We start from the raw sequence: 16,414 nt of genomic DNA, 5'->3' as shown, positions 1-16,414 counted from the left end.
TACTTTTGGGTGTAACAGTCAACCATACAATTTATTGACAATTTTGGACCTTAGAAAAGTTCTGGTTGTTTTTTAGAGTTTCTGATTTTAACTGTTTTAACACATGATTATATTATTGACCATTCACTTCTTTTTTGGCACCATCTGTCTAATAAATGGAAATAGAAAAGTTAGTCGTATTCTGTCTTTTTATTATTTTTTTTATTTTATACTTTTTTTATTTTTGTGTTTTTTTATTTCAGAAATACGTCTGTAGAAAATTACTACAGCAACTCAACGCAGTTTATGGAATATTTTTATCTAAACAATTTCAATGATATTATTTACAGTTATGGTAAGATTTAATCAATCATTCTATCAAAGAATATATATCACAAGAATGAGTAATCCGCGATTTTCCCTGTAACAGTAATATTGTTCATGTGGTAGGACGCCGCCATAAGTGAGGATGTATCTGGGATGTATACAACTTATTGTGACGGTTACACTAATCAAAGGCTGGACCACCGGTAGTATTTTCATGATAAAAAATGTTATCAACTACATGACAACATCATGTTAAATGCTGTTTGGATATTTAATTGTTCGTTTCATGCAATTTATTCAGTAAAAACTGCCGTATAAAAAGTTTGCTTCATCAACCGGGCGCTACGATAGCGTGACCGGGCGTGTTGGTGTTTACGCGTTTTCACGAAGGATAGTTTAATAATATTCCTATATTTAACTTGTTTCTGGTAAAACAAATAAATGTTAATGAAATTTAACATTTTTTCCTATTAATAACATGTATCTTATACTAATTTATATCATAAAAACAATACTTAATTTACCAGGCGTAGAGTAGTACACGGCAATGGTAAAGTATAGGCCGTGCTGAGTAACGATTTGTTGATTTTTGGTGTTGCTTTGTTAGGCCTTTTTTGTGATCTAATTTAGCATGTTAGTAAATAATTGTCTGTAAAAGTGAATGTACACTAGTTTGTTAATAATTATGTATTATAAAATGGTTTACAATTGCAAAATATATTATCAATTTTATTTAATGTGACATCTATAATATCTATTAAATCAAGTCTTATTTAGTATGTATACATCCGTCCTTACGAGGGCGGCATCACTCTGTTACAAATTTCTCAGGCAAAAATCGCGGAATACTCATTCTTGTGATATATATTCTTTGATTCTATGTAAAACTTTGAGCAGTAGCAAGGTAATTCTGATATTTGGTCCTAAATTAAAAAATGTGTTAATTTTATGAAAAATGTCTTCTTTAACAGTGACCTTATTTGAACTTATGGTTGTCAACAATTGGCATATCATTATGGTAAGTAAATTTATTAATTTTAATACAATAATGACATTTTTGTAAATTATGTGCTTATTTAAAACAGGCCTATTGTTGCTCATTATACAAGTGAGGATTTAAAATATAGGCTATGTAATCTGGAGACTGTACTATATGTTAAAATGGAGTCAAGGAATATGTATACATGTATCACAGGGAAATGTCTTCAACAACATTTGAACAGTAACATTTTAACCAATACATCGTAAACCACATCCCACCAAGTTAAAGCTGGCAACATTCTGTACCCTGAATACAAATACTGCTTCATGTCTGCAGTTGACAATTTACCGTGTCTATTAACCAATCAGTTCAAACGTGGCATATTGTATTTAAATACTGGTTTAAATATATTTGTAAACAACATGGCATTGAAAAACCAATAAAAGTATGAGATAATTATATTTGATATGCTTTAACTTTATCCATCGCTATTTATTTTTCAGAATGGTGTAGCTGAGGTGAGGAGTGAATGGAGCAGAGTGTATTTTATTGTCTTTTATTTGTCTAGTATGGTAAGAATTTCAAATTACAAAACATTAGAATCTTTAATATATGCACTATACTATTTTGTTTATCAATTTATTTTTAAGGTACAGATAATTTGATGAAGTCCAATCAATTATAAGTTTAATGAAGCCACTAAAAATTAGATATAAAAATATAACTGCAGATCATATTGTCACATAGAAGTACAATTTAATTCATATAACTTTCTATATTGTTTATGCATTAAAAAATGCTTAAAGTATTAAAATGAAAACTACTGTATAACTGACAATGATTTGAAAGTGATTGCTTTATTTGATACTGTTTACAGTATTGATACTTGTTTACAGTATTGAAACTTGTTTACAGTATTGATACTTGTTTACAGTATTGATACTTGTTTACAGTATTGAAACTCGTTTACAGTATTGAAACTCGTTTACAGTATTGATACTTGTTTACAGTATTGATACTTGTTTACAGTATTGAAACTTGTTTACAGTATTGAAACTCGTTTACAGTATTGAAACTCGTTTACAGTATTGATACTTGTTTACAGTATTGAAACTTGTTTACAGTATTGATACTTGTTTACAGTATTGATACTTGTTTACAGTATTGATACTTGTTTACAGTATTGATACTTGTTTACAGTATTGAAACTCGTTTACAGTATTGAAACTCGTTTACAGTATTGAAACTCGTTTACAGTATTGATACTTGTTTACAGTATTGATACTTGTTTACAGTATTGAAACTTGTTTACAGTATTGAAACTCGTTTACAGTATTGAAACTCGTTTACAGTATTGAAACTTGTTTACAGTATTGAAACTCGTTTACAGTATTGAAACTCGTTTACAGTATTGAAACTTGTTTACAGTATTGAAACTTGTTTACAGTATTGAAACTTGTTTACAGTATTGAAACTTGTTTACAGTATTGAAACTTGTTTACAGTATAGAAACTTCAGTATTGAAACTTGTTTACAGTATAGAAACTTGTTTACAGTATTGAAACTTGTTTACAGTATTGAAACTTGTTTACAGTATTGAAACTCGTTTACAGTATTGAAACTCGTTTACAGTATTGAAACTCGTTTACAGTATTGAAACTCGTTTACAGTATTGAAACTCGTTTACAGTATTGAAACTTGTTTACAGTATTGAAACTTGTTTACAGTATTGAAACTTGTTTACAGTATTGAAACTTCAGTATTGAAACTTGTTTACAGTATAGAAACTTTAGTATTGAAACTTGTTTACAGTATAGAAACTTGTTTACAGTATTGAAACTTGTTTACAGTATTGAAACTTGTTTACAGTATTGAAACTTGTTTACAGTGTTGAAACTTGTTTACAGTATTGAAACTTGTTTACAGTATTGAAACTTGTTTACAGTATTGAAACTTGTTTACAGTATTGAAACTTGTTTACAGTATTGACATTTTTTTACAGTATTGAAACTTGTTTACAGTATTGAAACTTGTTTACAGTATTGAAACTTGTTTTCAGTATTGAAACTTGTTTACAGTATTGAAACTTGTTTACACTGCAGTATTGAAACTTGTTTACAGTATTGAAACTTGTTTACAGTATTGAAACTTGTTTACAGTATTGAAACTTGTTTACAGTATTGAAACTTGTTTACAGTATTGACATTTTTTTACAGTATTGAAACTTGTTTACAGTATTGAAACTTGTTTACAGTATTGAAACTTGTTTACAGTATTGAAACTTGTTTACAGTATTGAAACTTGTTTACAGTATTGAAACTTGTTTACAGTATTGAAACTTGTTTACAGTATTGAAACTTGTTTACAGTATTGAAACTTGTTTACAGTATTGAAACTTTTTTTGATCTATTTTAGGTGGTTGTTACAATAATAATTGCATTCATCTTGGAAGCGTTTATCTTTAGAATGCAGTATAAACACAACGCAGAGAACACAACTGAACAACAAGATATTAACACCAATGGTATTAATTTACTTTATTTATGCATCTTCAATCTTATCCACATTCCTTATTCCGAGAAATTGACTGCAAGGTCACATGACTACACAATTATGCATAATATTACCTGTTTGTTTTTCTCTCCACCATGGGCCTACACTTTACCCACTCTAAAACAATACAACAACATGAGAAACCTATTCAGTAATTTTTTTTTATATTTCAAAATCACCATTTTCCTCTAAATACCACTACACAGTGGTGAGATTAACACCATGTGTTATTATCATTTTACAATAAATTTATAATATTTTCTTGTTTAGCTGACGCAGTTGTTGAATTTGAGGCTTCAATCACTCCGACAGAAATTGAAAAACACTTTCCAGATGCCATAAAGGACCTTAACCTGATGCTACTTCTACAGCAACTTAGAACAACAGTAAGTTAATTTTATAATTCTCATCACTTGATTACATACTTTTCAATTTACCTTTATTTTGATCATGCTGTGTTATAATACACCTGAGATTCATTTGATTGGAGGATTGTGTGTCACATGATATTTAATACAGTAACTGCTCCATTAAAATCCTATGTCATCAGATGTGTTATATGCAATTTGTTTGTTATAATTATGTGTGCTCATTCTTGTTAAATTGAGCAACCATGCGCAAAAAAAAACCTGTAGTGTGCGCTGTCTATAATTTTACTTTTTCGATTGGTTTAGGTCTTTGACTTTAAACTAGGTGTGTTATAAAACAAATAATGAATGTTTATAACCAGTAAAAGATTTTCACCTTTTCATAATGAAATGTACAATTATTGCACACATAAACATTCATTATTTGTATAATGTCTGAGTATTAAGTGACAGTGAAACTGTTTCATCATCCAAAACAATGCTTAAGCTCTGTCTACACTATCAAACTTTATGTGAAAAAAAGTGTGATGTGGCTAAATATGGTAGTGATATGACCTCATCATATATGGGCACATCACATTTTCTTGTCACATGTAGTTTGATATTGTAGACAGAGCTTTAGGTCATTGTAAACCAGATAATCAGCCTATAGCCAAAATGTTACCAGGGGTTTATTTTTCCACAAAAGGGGAACAAATTTAGGCTAATTTCCTTATACAATCATTGCTGCTCTAGTCAGAAAAATATTCTTCATGAAAAGGTATACAGGCCTGATACAGTATATCTACGATTTAACATCAAAGACATATAACATGTAATATATAGATATTTCTTTCTAAAAATATTTTGCAGGTTCCTCCTAGTGGGACTTAAATCCCATAACGTCCAAGGCCACCAAGCCTCGCTCTGATGGATGAACCAAATTTATGATATTTTTATGGGTTTGCATCATCAGAGGTTTCGGCCAATGTTTTATCTAGCCAGATAGTAAAAATTTGATTAAAAGTATTCTCTAGTGTATTCAGTTCAGTTACATCACAGAAGGGCAAAACATTTGAATACTTGATTCACTGTTTAACCAGTTTAAACCAGTTTAGTTAGTAGTCGAATACAATAATAATATAATAGCACCCAACTTTACATACAATTGAGCTCAAATCTAGCCCTATAGTCAGGCCATCATTGTGAGATCAGTGATCCAGAATGCTAGTTGATTTTGATGATTAAAAGTGTTATTTTTTACCAGGGGATAACTACATTCAAGGGATATCGACAGAGAACCAAAGCTGACTTAAACAAAACAATGTATGCTGAAGAGATGAAGGTATTATTTTATTATTACATCACCTTTACTTCTCAATTGACAATTGCTTGGCCTACAGTAATATTGATTACACACTCCTCCTTTGGAATTCATTCTATTATTTATACTATTTCTCTCTTTAACAAATAAACCAAATGGATCTCATCAGCAACAGAAGAAGTTTTCCTAATCTTAGTTTAATAATACTGATCTGAGGTCATTGTCTGTGTTGACAGGATTGGGCCATATACTTTTCTGGCTGTTTTACATTATCGTTTTGATTTAGTTTTTCGCTATTTTTAGAAGGTTGTTTATGTTATGATTGGAAAAATCCCATCCTCTAACTCCTAATGTTATATATTGTTGGATATTGATTTTGTACACAGTTATAAAAATGACCTCTGTATGTATTGACATGGTAGCAGGTTATGTGCTTTATGTAACTAAAGACCAACTTTGTTCAATCAAATGATATTCTGTGTATGATAATTATCCATAACAGGAATGGATACAAGAGAATGATAGAAAGCTAGGCCAAGAACTGCGAATATTCCTTGGAGAGCAGATCAATCTACAGTCACTTAGGCCATCTCCTGAAGGTAGAGATCGTTCAGATAGCCCAAGTCATTCAACGTGTATGAGGCCTACAACGACACAAGTCACAGTGCACGCTCATCATTCAAGTATTGACCATGAACAATCGCAAGTCATTTAGCAAGAATCTAAGCAAAAATTCTCGCTTATTGAATTGAAAACAATCACTTAAGCACATGTATTGTATATTCATATATAATAATGTAGTCCGTTAGTATTCAGTATATTTGCACTTGCATACATTAATTGCAGTTGATATGAGTGCTACCATTACTAGTCTTTTCAAGACTGGTACAGGTGTGTGCTATTGCACTACATCTATTTTAATAATAGACTATTTTTTTCAATGCAAATTGTGCTTCTAGTATTACTGTCTACCTGTATTCATCCGTCAGTAAATAAAAGTAAGTGTTTATTCAATGCATTTCATTGCATTACATCCCACTTTCCTAAAAAAAACCCATTGAATCCTATCCTAATTTACTTTATTAACCTAATTGTGTAACACTGGATCCACCCATGAACTGTATTCAAATAAAATTTTCTGAAATATTTTTATTCAGCTCACATTTTCACCATGTCAAGCATTATGTGCAAGTCACTTTGCAGATGATTAAAAAATACTTTTAAAACCTTTTAAAACAAAATATAAATACATTTTGGTTTATTAATTTTATGAAGGAGGTTGTACTGTAGCTTTGCATAGTGGAGTTGTTGCTTGATTTTTAATATGCTTGGCTACCTTCCCATGTCATACAGTAGGTCCAAATCCTGACAGGATTTTTTTCTCATGACAGAAACAAATTTTAATGTACTTTAGAACTTGTGTTTATGTTGCCAAAATAAAATATTGGGATGTTTTATAAAAAAAAAATTGTTCAAACTATAAATCTAAAGCATCTATAGTATGTATTGTAATAATATAAAGTAAACTTTATTATAAGGTAAAAGGTAGAAATATGTTTTGTTAACATTCCATGTATTGTTATTATTTTCTTTAAGCTTATAATTTCATACATTACAATCCCGTTTTAACATTCCCTTTTAAAGCCTATTGTGAAAATCTATTAGAAATTAATTTAAAATGGAAATGATATGACTTATACTGAATGTGTGGTAAAATAAAACACTGAAATGTTTCCTAAAAAATTATAATATAAAAAGAAAGGAACACCCAAAATGTTTTAGGTCAGTAATTTATATTGAGAAATATATTACCTTTTGTTTTTTTCTTTTTTTTTCTTTTTAAAAGGACTGACCAAACCCATCGACAACAGAAATTAAATTTAGCATGCACTAGATGTTATAATATATTTTCACTAAATGGTTTAATAAGAATTTCATATTCTAGTTTTATGATACCTTTATAAAATAAGGCCACGATATAATATAGGCCTACTGTTTTAATACAGCATACTATTGTGTTTTGTTTAAAATGCATTTTTGCCACGTTTTTGTCTATCAGGCCTATCACTACAGTGTTATTGAGGTTATTTACCATTGTGTGCCCAACAAATGGTATATATGGTATATTGAACAATATTTCCATGTGCAATATTTATATTCTAATGCTAAAAAATATTGTTACATATTGGACACATTTACAAGTAATATGAAAATAGTTTTTAGTATCACAACGTGTATAAAATGTATGTATGTATTCAGTGAAATAATTTAGGCATAGGGCAGCCTATAGACTCTCCAATTATGTGTATCCATGTAATGGATAGAATTGTGTACTGTTAGCCTTCTAGGCTGATATAGTTTTGTGCTCTGCTAGTTTCATATTGAAAATTTAAGTTATGAAATGGAATTCAGTAACAGAAAGAGAGAATACATACATATCATAATTTGTACAAAAACAAAAGAGAGGGATTTATTTATTTTTCAATAAAAAGTGCTTTTGCTATGCCGCAATATTGGTGTACCTGTTGTATGTTATAGTCATGTGATCCATATCATAAATGTCAATAGCAATATTTATGAGGGGGAACTAGTAGAATGCTATAACCAAGTTCTACACATCCACAACTAGCTGGCACTTGTCGACTGCTATAACTAAGTTTACACCTCCACAACTAGGTGGCACTAAGTTCTACACCTCCACAACTAGCTGGCACTAAGTTCTACACATCCACAACTAGCTGGCACTAAGTTCTACACATCCACAACTAGTTGGCACTAAGTTCTACACATCCACAACTAGTTGGCACTTGTCGACTTAATGTAAAATATATCAGTTTATTTATTGATAAAAATATGCAATGCACAAAAAAAATGATTAGTAAATTTATATTAGAAACTGAATGGGAAAAGGTACTGAAAAGGAAGTTGGCCATTTAAATCTATTGTCCAGTTTGAAGCCTTACACAACATTTTTTAGAACCGTGCATTGGAGTATGATGATCAGTAGGACCTCTACCAATTGATGTGTGGAGTGGAGTAAATAATCACAACAAAATACAAACAATATGCTCGCTCGAGTCGTCAGCAGCTGGCTGAGCTATATATCCAATACCAAATTGGCGAGTAAATCATGTTTTACTTTAAATTAAATTTATACGCTCTTCCACAAGGTCAATTGTTAGTTATACATACAGACTATATTAAAACAATGATTTTGAACACGTAGGGCATTTCTTTGAATTCTTTCCTATTGTCGTTTTGTGGTAATTTACAGCTTTTTATATGTTTAACAAACGTACATAATCAATTGCGTCTGCATCATGCTAGACTACAACTTCCGGTAGTGACGTAATCAGCATATTTTTGGTAATAAAACTTTTTCACTAAGCTAGGGAATCTTCTGATATCAATATTCATTAGACCGTACTTTAGTTAGCCAATCAAAATAAACGTATAAACAATTTTGCGGCGATGTTGTTGAGGTAAAATATACTGTGTTTTACAATAACCAATTTGGTTAGAGTAAAACACAATGATAAAGAATAGGAAACATTTAATAATATGATAAATGTCATTTTACATAGCAATTTAGCACTGTGTTTTACTATAACCAATTTGGTTAAAGTAAAGCAGAATGATAAAGAATAGGAATTTAATAATATGATATATGACATTTACATAGCAATTTAGCACTGTGTTTTACTATAACCAATTTGGTTAGAGTAAAACACAATGATAAAGAATAGGAAATATTTAATAATATGATAAATGACATTTACATAGAAATTTAGCACTGTGTTTTACTATAACCAATTTGGTTAAAGTAAAGCAGAATGATAAAGAATAGGAATTTAATAATATGATATATGACATTTACATAGCAATTTAGCACTGTGTTTTACTATAACCAATTTGGTTAGAGTAAAACACAATGATAAAGAATAGGAAATATTTAATAATAATGATTATTTACATAGCAATTTAGCACTGTGTTTTACTATAACCAATTTGGTTATAGTAAAACACAATGATATAGAATAGGAAACATTTAATAATATGATAAATGACATTTACATAGCAATTTATCACTGTGTTTTACTATAACCAATTTGGTTAGAGTAAAACACAATGATAAAGAATAGGAAACATTTAATAATAATGATTATTTACATAGCAATTTAGCACTGTGTTTTACTCTAACCAATTTGGTTATAGTAAAACACAATGATAAAGAATAGGAAACATTTAATAATATGATATATGACATTCACATAGCAATTTAGCACTGTGTTTTACTATAACCAATTTGGTTAGAGTAAAACACAATGATATAGAATAGGAAACATTTAATAATTTGATAAATGACATTTACATAGCAATTTAGCACTGTGTTTTACTATAACCAATTTGGTTAAAGTAAAACACAATGATAAAGAATAGGAAACACTTAATAATATGATAAATGACATTTACATAGCAATTTAGCACTGTGTTTTACTATAACCAATTTGGTTAAAGTAAAGCAGAATGATAAAGAATAGGAATTTAATAATATGATATATGACATTTACATAGCAATTTAGCACTGTGTTTTACTATAACCAATTTGGTTAGAGTAAAACACAATGATAAAGAATAGGAAATATTTAATAATAATGATTATTTACATAGCAATTTAGCACTGTGTTTTACTATAACCAATTTGGTTATAGTAAAACACAATGATATAGAATAGGAAACATTTAATAATATGATAAATGACATTTACATAGCAATTTATCACTGTGTTTTACTATAACCAATTTGGTTATGGTAAAGCACAATGATATAGAATAGGAAACATTTAATAATATGATAAATGACATTTACATAGCAATTTAGCACTGTGTTTTACTATAACCAATTTGGTTAAAGTAAAACATAATGATAAAGAATAGGAAACATTTAATAATATGATAAATGACATTTACATAGCAATTTATCACTGTGTTTTACTATAACCAATTTGGTTATGGTAAAGCACAATGATATAGAATAGGAAACATTTAATAATAATGATTATTTACATAGCAATTTAGCACCATGTTTTACTATAACCAATTTGGTTATGGTAAAGCACAATGATATAGAATAGGAAACATTTAATAATATGATAAATGTCATTACATAGCAATTTAGCACTGTGTTTTACTATAACCAATTTGGTTAGAGTAAAACACAATGACAAAGAATAGGAAACACTTAATAATATGATAAATGACATTTACATAGCAATTTAGCACTGTGTTTTACTCTAACCAATTTGGTTATAGTAAAACACAATGATAAAGAATAGGAAACATTTAATAATATGATATATGACATTCACATAGCAATTTAGCACTGTGTTTTACTATAACCAATTTGGTTAGAGTAAAACACAATGATATAGAATAGGAAACATTTAATAATTTGATAAATGACATTTACATAGCAATTTAGCACTGTGTTTTACTATAACCAATTTGGTTAAAGTAAAACACAATGATAAAGAATAGGAAACACTTAATAATATGATAAATGACATTTACATAGCAATTTAGCACTGTGTTTTACTATAACCAATTTGGTTAAAGTAAAGCAGAATGATAAAGAATAGGAATTTAATAATATGATATATGACATTTACATAGCAATTTAGCACTGTGTTTTACTATAACCAATTTGGTTAGAGTAAAACACAATGATAAAGAATAGGAAATATTTAATAATAATGATTATTTACATAGCAATTTAGCACTGTGTTTTACTATAACCAATTTGGTTATAGTAAAACACAATGATATAGAATAGGAAACATTTAATAATATGATAAATGACATTTACATAGCAATTTATCACTGTGTTTTACTATAACCAATTTGGTTATGGTAAAGCACAATGATATAGAATAGGAAACATTTAATAATATGATAAATGACATTTACATAGCAATTTAGCACTGTGTTTTACTATAACCAATTTGGTTAAAGTAAAACATAATGATAAAGAATAGGAAACATTTAATAATATGATAAATGACATTTACATAGCAATTTATCACTGTGTTTTACTATAACCAATTTGGTTATGGTAAAGCACAATGATATAGAATAGGAAACATTTAATAATAATGATTATTTACATAGCAATTTAGCACCATGTTTTACTATAACCAATTTGGTTATGGTAAAGCACAATGATATAGAATAGGAAACATTTAATAATATGATAAATGTCATTACATAGCAATTTAGCACTGTGTTTTACTATAACCAATTTGGTTAGAGTAAAACACAATGACAAAGAATAGGAAACACTTAATAATATGATAAATGACATTTACATAGCAATTTAGCACTGTGTTTTACTATAACCAATTTGGTTAAAGTAAAGCAGAATGATAAAGAATAGGAATTTAATAATATGATATATGACATTTACATAGCAATTTAGCACTGTGTTTTACTATAACCAATTTGGTTAGAGTAAAACACAATGATAAAGAATAGGAAATATTTAATAATAATGATTATTTACATAGCAATTTAGCACTGTGTTTTACTATAACCAATTTGGTTATAGTAAAACACAATGATATAGAATAGGAAACATTTAATAATAATTATGATAAATGACATTTACATAGCAATTTATCACTGTGTTTTACTATAACCAATTTGGTTATGGTAAAGCACAATGATATAAAATAGGAAACATTTAATAATAATGATTATTTACATAGCAATTTAGCACCATGTTTTACTATAACCAATTTGGTTATGGTAAAGCACAATGATATAGAATAGGAAACATTTAATAATATGATAAATGTCATTACATAGCAATTTAGCACTGTGTTTTACTATAACCAATTTGGTTAGAGTAAAACACAATGACAAAGAATAGGAAACACTTAATAATATGATAAATGACATTTACATAGCAATTTAGCACTGTGTTTTACTATAACCAATTTGGTTAAAGTAAAGCAGAATGATAAAGAATAGGAATTTAATAATATGATATATGAAATTTACATAGCAATTTAGCACTGTGTTTTACTATAACCAATTTGGTTAGAGTAAAACACAATGATAAAGAATAGGAAATATTTAATAATAATGATTATTTACATAGCAATTTAGCACTGTGTTTTACTATAACCAATTTGGTTATAGTAAAACACAATGATATAGAATAGGAAACATTTAATAATATGATAAATGACATTTACATAGCAATTTATCACTGTGTTTTACTATAACCAATTTTGTTATGGTAAAGCACAATGATATAGAATAGGAAACATTTAATAATATGATAAATGACATTTACATAGCAATTTAGCACTGTGTTTTACTATAACCAATTTGGTTAAAGTAAAACATAATGATAAAGAATAGGAAACATTTAATAATATGATAAATGACATTTACATAGCAATTTATCACTGTGTTTTACTATAACCAATTTGGTTATGGTAAAGCACAATGATATAGAATAGGAAACATTTAATAATAATGATTATTTACATAGCAATTTAGCACCATGTTTTACTATAACCAATTTGGTTATGGTAAAGCACAATGATATAGAATAGGAAACATTTAATAATATGATAAATGTCATTACATAGCAATTTAGCACTGTGTTTTACTATAACCAATTTGGTTAGAGTAAAACACAATGACAAAGAATAGGAAACATTTAATAATAAGGATTATTTACATAGCTAGCAATTTAGCACAATGTTTTACTATAACCAATTTGGTTATGGTAAAGCACAATGATATAGAATAGGAAACATTTAATAATATGATAAATGTCATTACATAGCAATTTAGCACTGTGTTTTACTATAACCAATTTGGTTAGAGTAAAACACAATGATAAAGAATAGGAAACATTTAATAACATGATAAATGACATTCACATAGAAATTTAGCACTGTGTTTTACTATAACCAATTTGATTAGAGTAAAGCACAATGATAAAGAATATGAAACATTTAATAATATGATAAATGACATTTACATAGTAATTTATCACTGTGTTTTACTATAACCAATTTGGTTAGAGTAAAACATTTTAACTATGATAAATGATATTTAGCACTGTGCTGGATACAGTAAAACACAAATTAAGAATAGGAAACATATAATAATATGATACATTTACATACAAATTTAGTATTGTGTTTTACTATAGCCAATTTGGTTACAGTAAAACACAATGATAATGAAACATTTATTATATGATATTATTTACATAGCAAAATATTATATTAAACATATCTTATTATCTAAACGTTATGAAAAGAATAGGATACATATAATGTAATAATATAATAAATACAAGTTACATAGTTTATCATCTTGTTTTACAGAACCAATTTGGTGACACAGTTAAACACAGTGATAAAGAATAGATACTGTTTTAGGTTATATAACCCTAACCCTAGTTTGAAGCGACATAATAAATTCATCGCGAAAAAGTACGTATCGTATTTAGAAACTTTTGAAATTTGTTAGATATGTTTAATAGGTTCTTACGTCTATAAAACAAACAAAAAATATAAATTTCACAAAAAATTCGTGATTTTAATAATTTGCATTTCTAAAAATGTACACTTATGAAATACCATACATTTTCCAACAAATTTTTACTTCATTGATGATTCCCAGAAATCAAAATAAAACAAATTATGATATTTCTTTTACATTATAGATGTAAGAACCTATATTGAACATGTACCAAATTTCAAACGTTTTTTAAGACGATACGTATTTTTATCGATGAATTAAGTATGTGATCGCTTCAAACTAGGGTTAGGGTTAAATAACCTAACAGTTCATTCTTTAACACTGTGTTTAACTTTTAACCAAATTGGTTTTAGTACAACACAATGATAAACTATGTACATTTTATTTTTAATATTACATTATAGGATACATATAATGTAATAATAATAAATACAAGTTACATAGTTTATCATCTTGTTTTACAGAACCAATTTGGTTACACAGTTAAACACAATGATAAAGAATAGACACTGTTTTAGGTTATATAACTCTAACCCTAGTTTGAAGCGATCACATACTTAATTCATCGCGAAAAAATACGTATCGTATTCAGAAACATTTGAAATTTGGTAAATATGTTCAATAGGTTCTTACGTCTATAAAACAAACAAAAAATAAAAGTTTCAAGACAAATTCGTGATTTTAATAATTTGCATTTCTAAACATTTACACTTATGAAAGACAATACATTTCCAACACATTTTTACTTCATTGATGATTCTCAGAAATCAAAATAAAACTATTAGGATATTTCTTTTGCATTATAGATGTAAGAACCTATATTGAACATATCTACCAAATATCAAACGTTTTTTAAGACGATACGTATTTTTAGCGATGAATATTAAATAATGTGATCGCTTCAAACTAGGGTTAGGGTTAAATAAACTAAAACAGTTCTATTCTTTATCACTCACTGTGTTTAACTTTTAACCAAAATGGTTATAGTAAAACACAATGATAAACTTATATGTCAATTTTATTTTTCATAACATAAAATGTTTGATATTCTTTATAATATTTAATATTATATTTTAGGCCTACTATTAATGACGTATAAATGCACACTACATCTGAAATAACTTTCTACTTCATTGGCGATTCTTACCAAAAAAAAGAACTAATTTTGTTATGTATATAGAGCAACCTATTATAACATGTCTTGTATGATTTTTATCTCGTTTCAATGACATTTTATACTACAATTCAAATGAAAAAGCATCACAAAAAAATACGTCTGGTATTCAAAAAGTTTCTAAACTCGGTACACAGAAAAAAGGAAATGTTGAAAATAAATGGTCTTTCATAAGTGTGAATTTTTTGAAATGCAAATAATGGAAATCATCGATTTGTCTTGAAATTTATAATTTGTTTTGTCTTATTGAACATATCTATACAAAATGTCAAACGTTTCTGAATACGATACGTTTTTTTTCTCGATGAATTTATAATGTCGCTTCAAACTAGAGGGTAGGGTAGTAACCTAACAAGTATCTATTCTTTATCACTATGTTTAACTGTGTAACCATATTGGTTCTAATAAAAAACAATGATAAACTATGTAAATTGTATGTTTCATATATTACATTTTTGCCAAAAAAAATTATTGGGAATGTCAAATTTCTTTTTCATGACATATATCTACAAATTTCAGAAGCTTTTGAGTACGAGTATTTTACGCGATGTTTTTTTATCCTCATTTTAATATTTTGGTAATGTAATTCACATAAAGTTTTGTATCCAAAAATTGTTTATTCTTGGGTAGAAATGAGGAAATAAATAGTATTCCTGTATAATATAATAATCAATAATAAAGTATTAAAAAAAGTGTTGTGTAAACGAACGTTTTTTACGCTTCGAATTTTCTGTTACATTATGTTTGAATTGAAGCTACAGATATTGAATCATGGACCTATAAATTAGTAATTGATAGGTCCATGATTGAACATATCGTCACTCACCACACATTTTTTGTTTTGTATTTCGAAAGTATTTATTCTAAAGAACAATTGATGCAAACATCAACTGCGTATCTTATTTCATTAATTAATTATATTAATTATAATTTGGCGATTATTCGTCACACGAAGAGTCGAATATCGATTCGTCTCGTCATGGGAAGAAAACGTGCATTGCGCACACTGTTTACGCGCCTCAACAATAAACGGCGAATATGCGATTCGTCACTTATGGAACGCCGTTTTACACAAGTTTTTGGCGATGATAAAAATTGCGTCGATGATGAAATTGCGTCGATGAAAATTGCATCGACGCAATGTAGATTGCGTCGATGCAATGT

General features: G+C 28.0%; 1 protein-coding gene across 1 annotated transcript in view; it reads left to right on the top strand.

Moving 5' to 3' along the window:
* The window catches only part of LOC140045009 (two pore channel protein 1-like), a 53,398-nt gene extending 45,382 nt beyond the window's left edge, over nt 1-8,016 (top strand). The window contains exons 15-21 of the mRNA XM_072089741.1: nt 243-334; nt 1,278-1,324; nt 1,792-1,860; nt 3,704-3,812; nt 4,112-4,227; nt 5,456-5,533; nt 6,015-8,016. Of these exons, the coding sequence (XP_071945842.1) occupies nt 243-334; nt 1,278-1,324; nt 1,792-1,860; nt 3,704-3,812; nt 4,112-4,227; nt 5,456-5,533; nt 6,015-6,227 (724 nt within the window). The 3' untranslated portion in view covers nt 6,228-8,016. The remainder of the gene's footprint in view (nt 1-242; nt 335-1,277; nt 1,325-1,791; nt 1,861-3,703; nt 3,813-4,111; nt 4,228-5,455; nt 5,534-6,014) is intronic.
* Nucleotides 8,017-16,414: the final 8,398 nt, after the last annotated feature.

This window comes from Antedon mediterranea, chromosome 3 (assembly GCF_964355755.1).
Source record: "Antedon mediterranea chromosome 3, ecAntMedi1.1, whole genome shotgun sequence".
Taxonomy (NCBI): domain Eukaryota; kingdom Metazoa; phylum Echinodermata; class Crinoidea; order Comatulida; family Antedonidae; genus Antedon; species Antedon mediterranea.
Note: the sequence above shows the minus strand (reverse complement) of the source record. Positions and strands in the feature narration are given on the sequence as shown.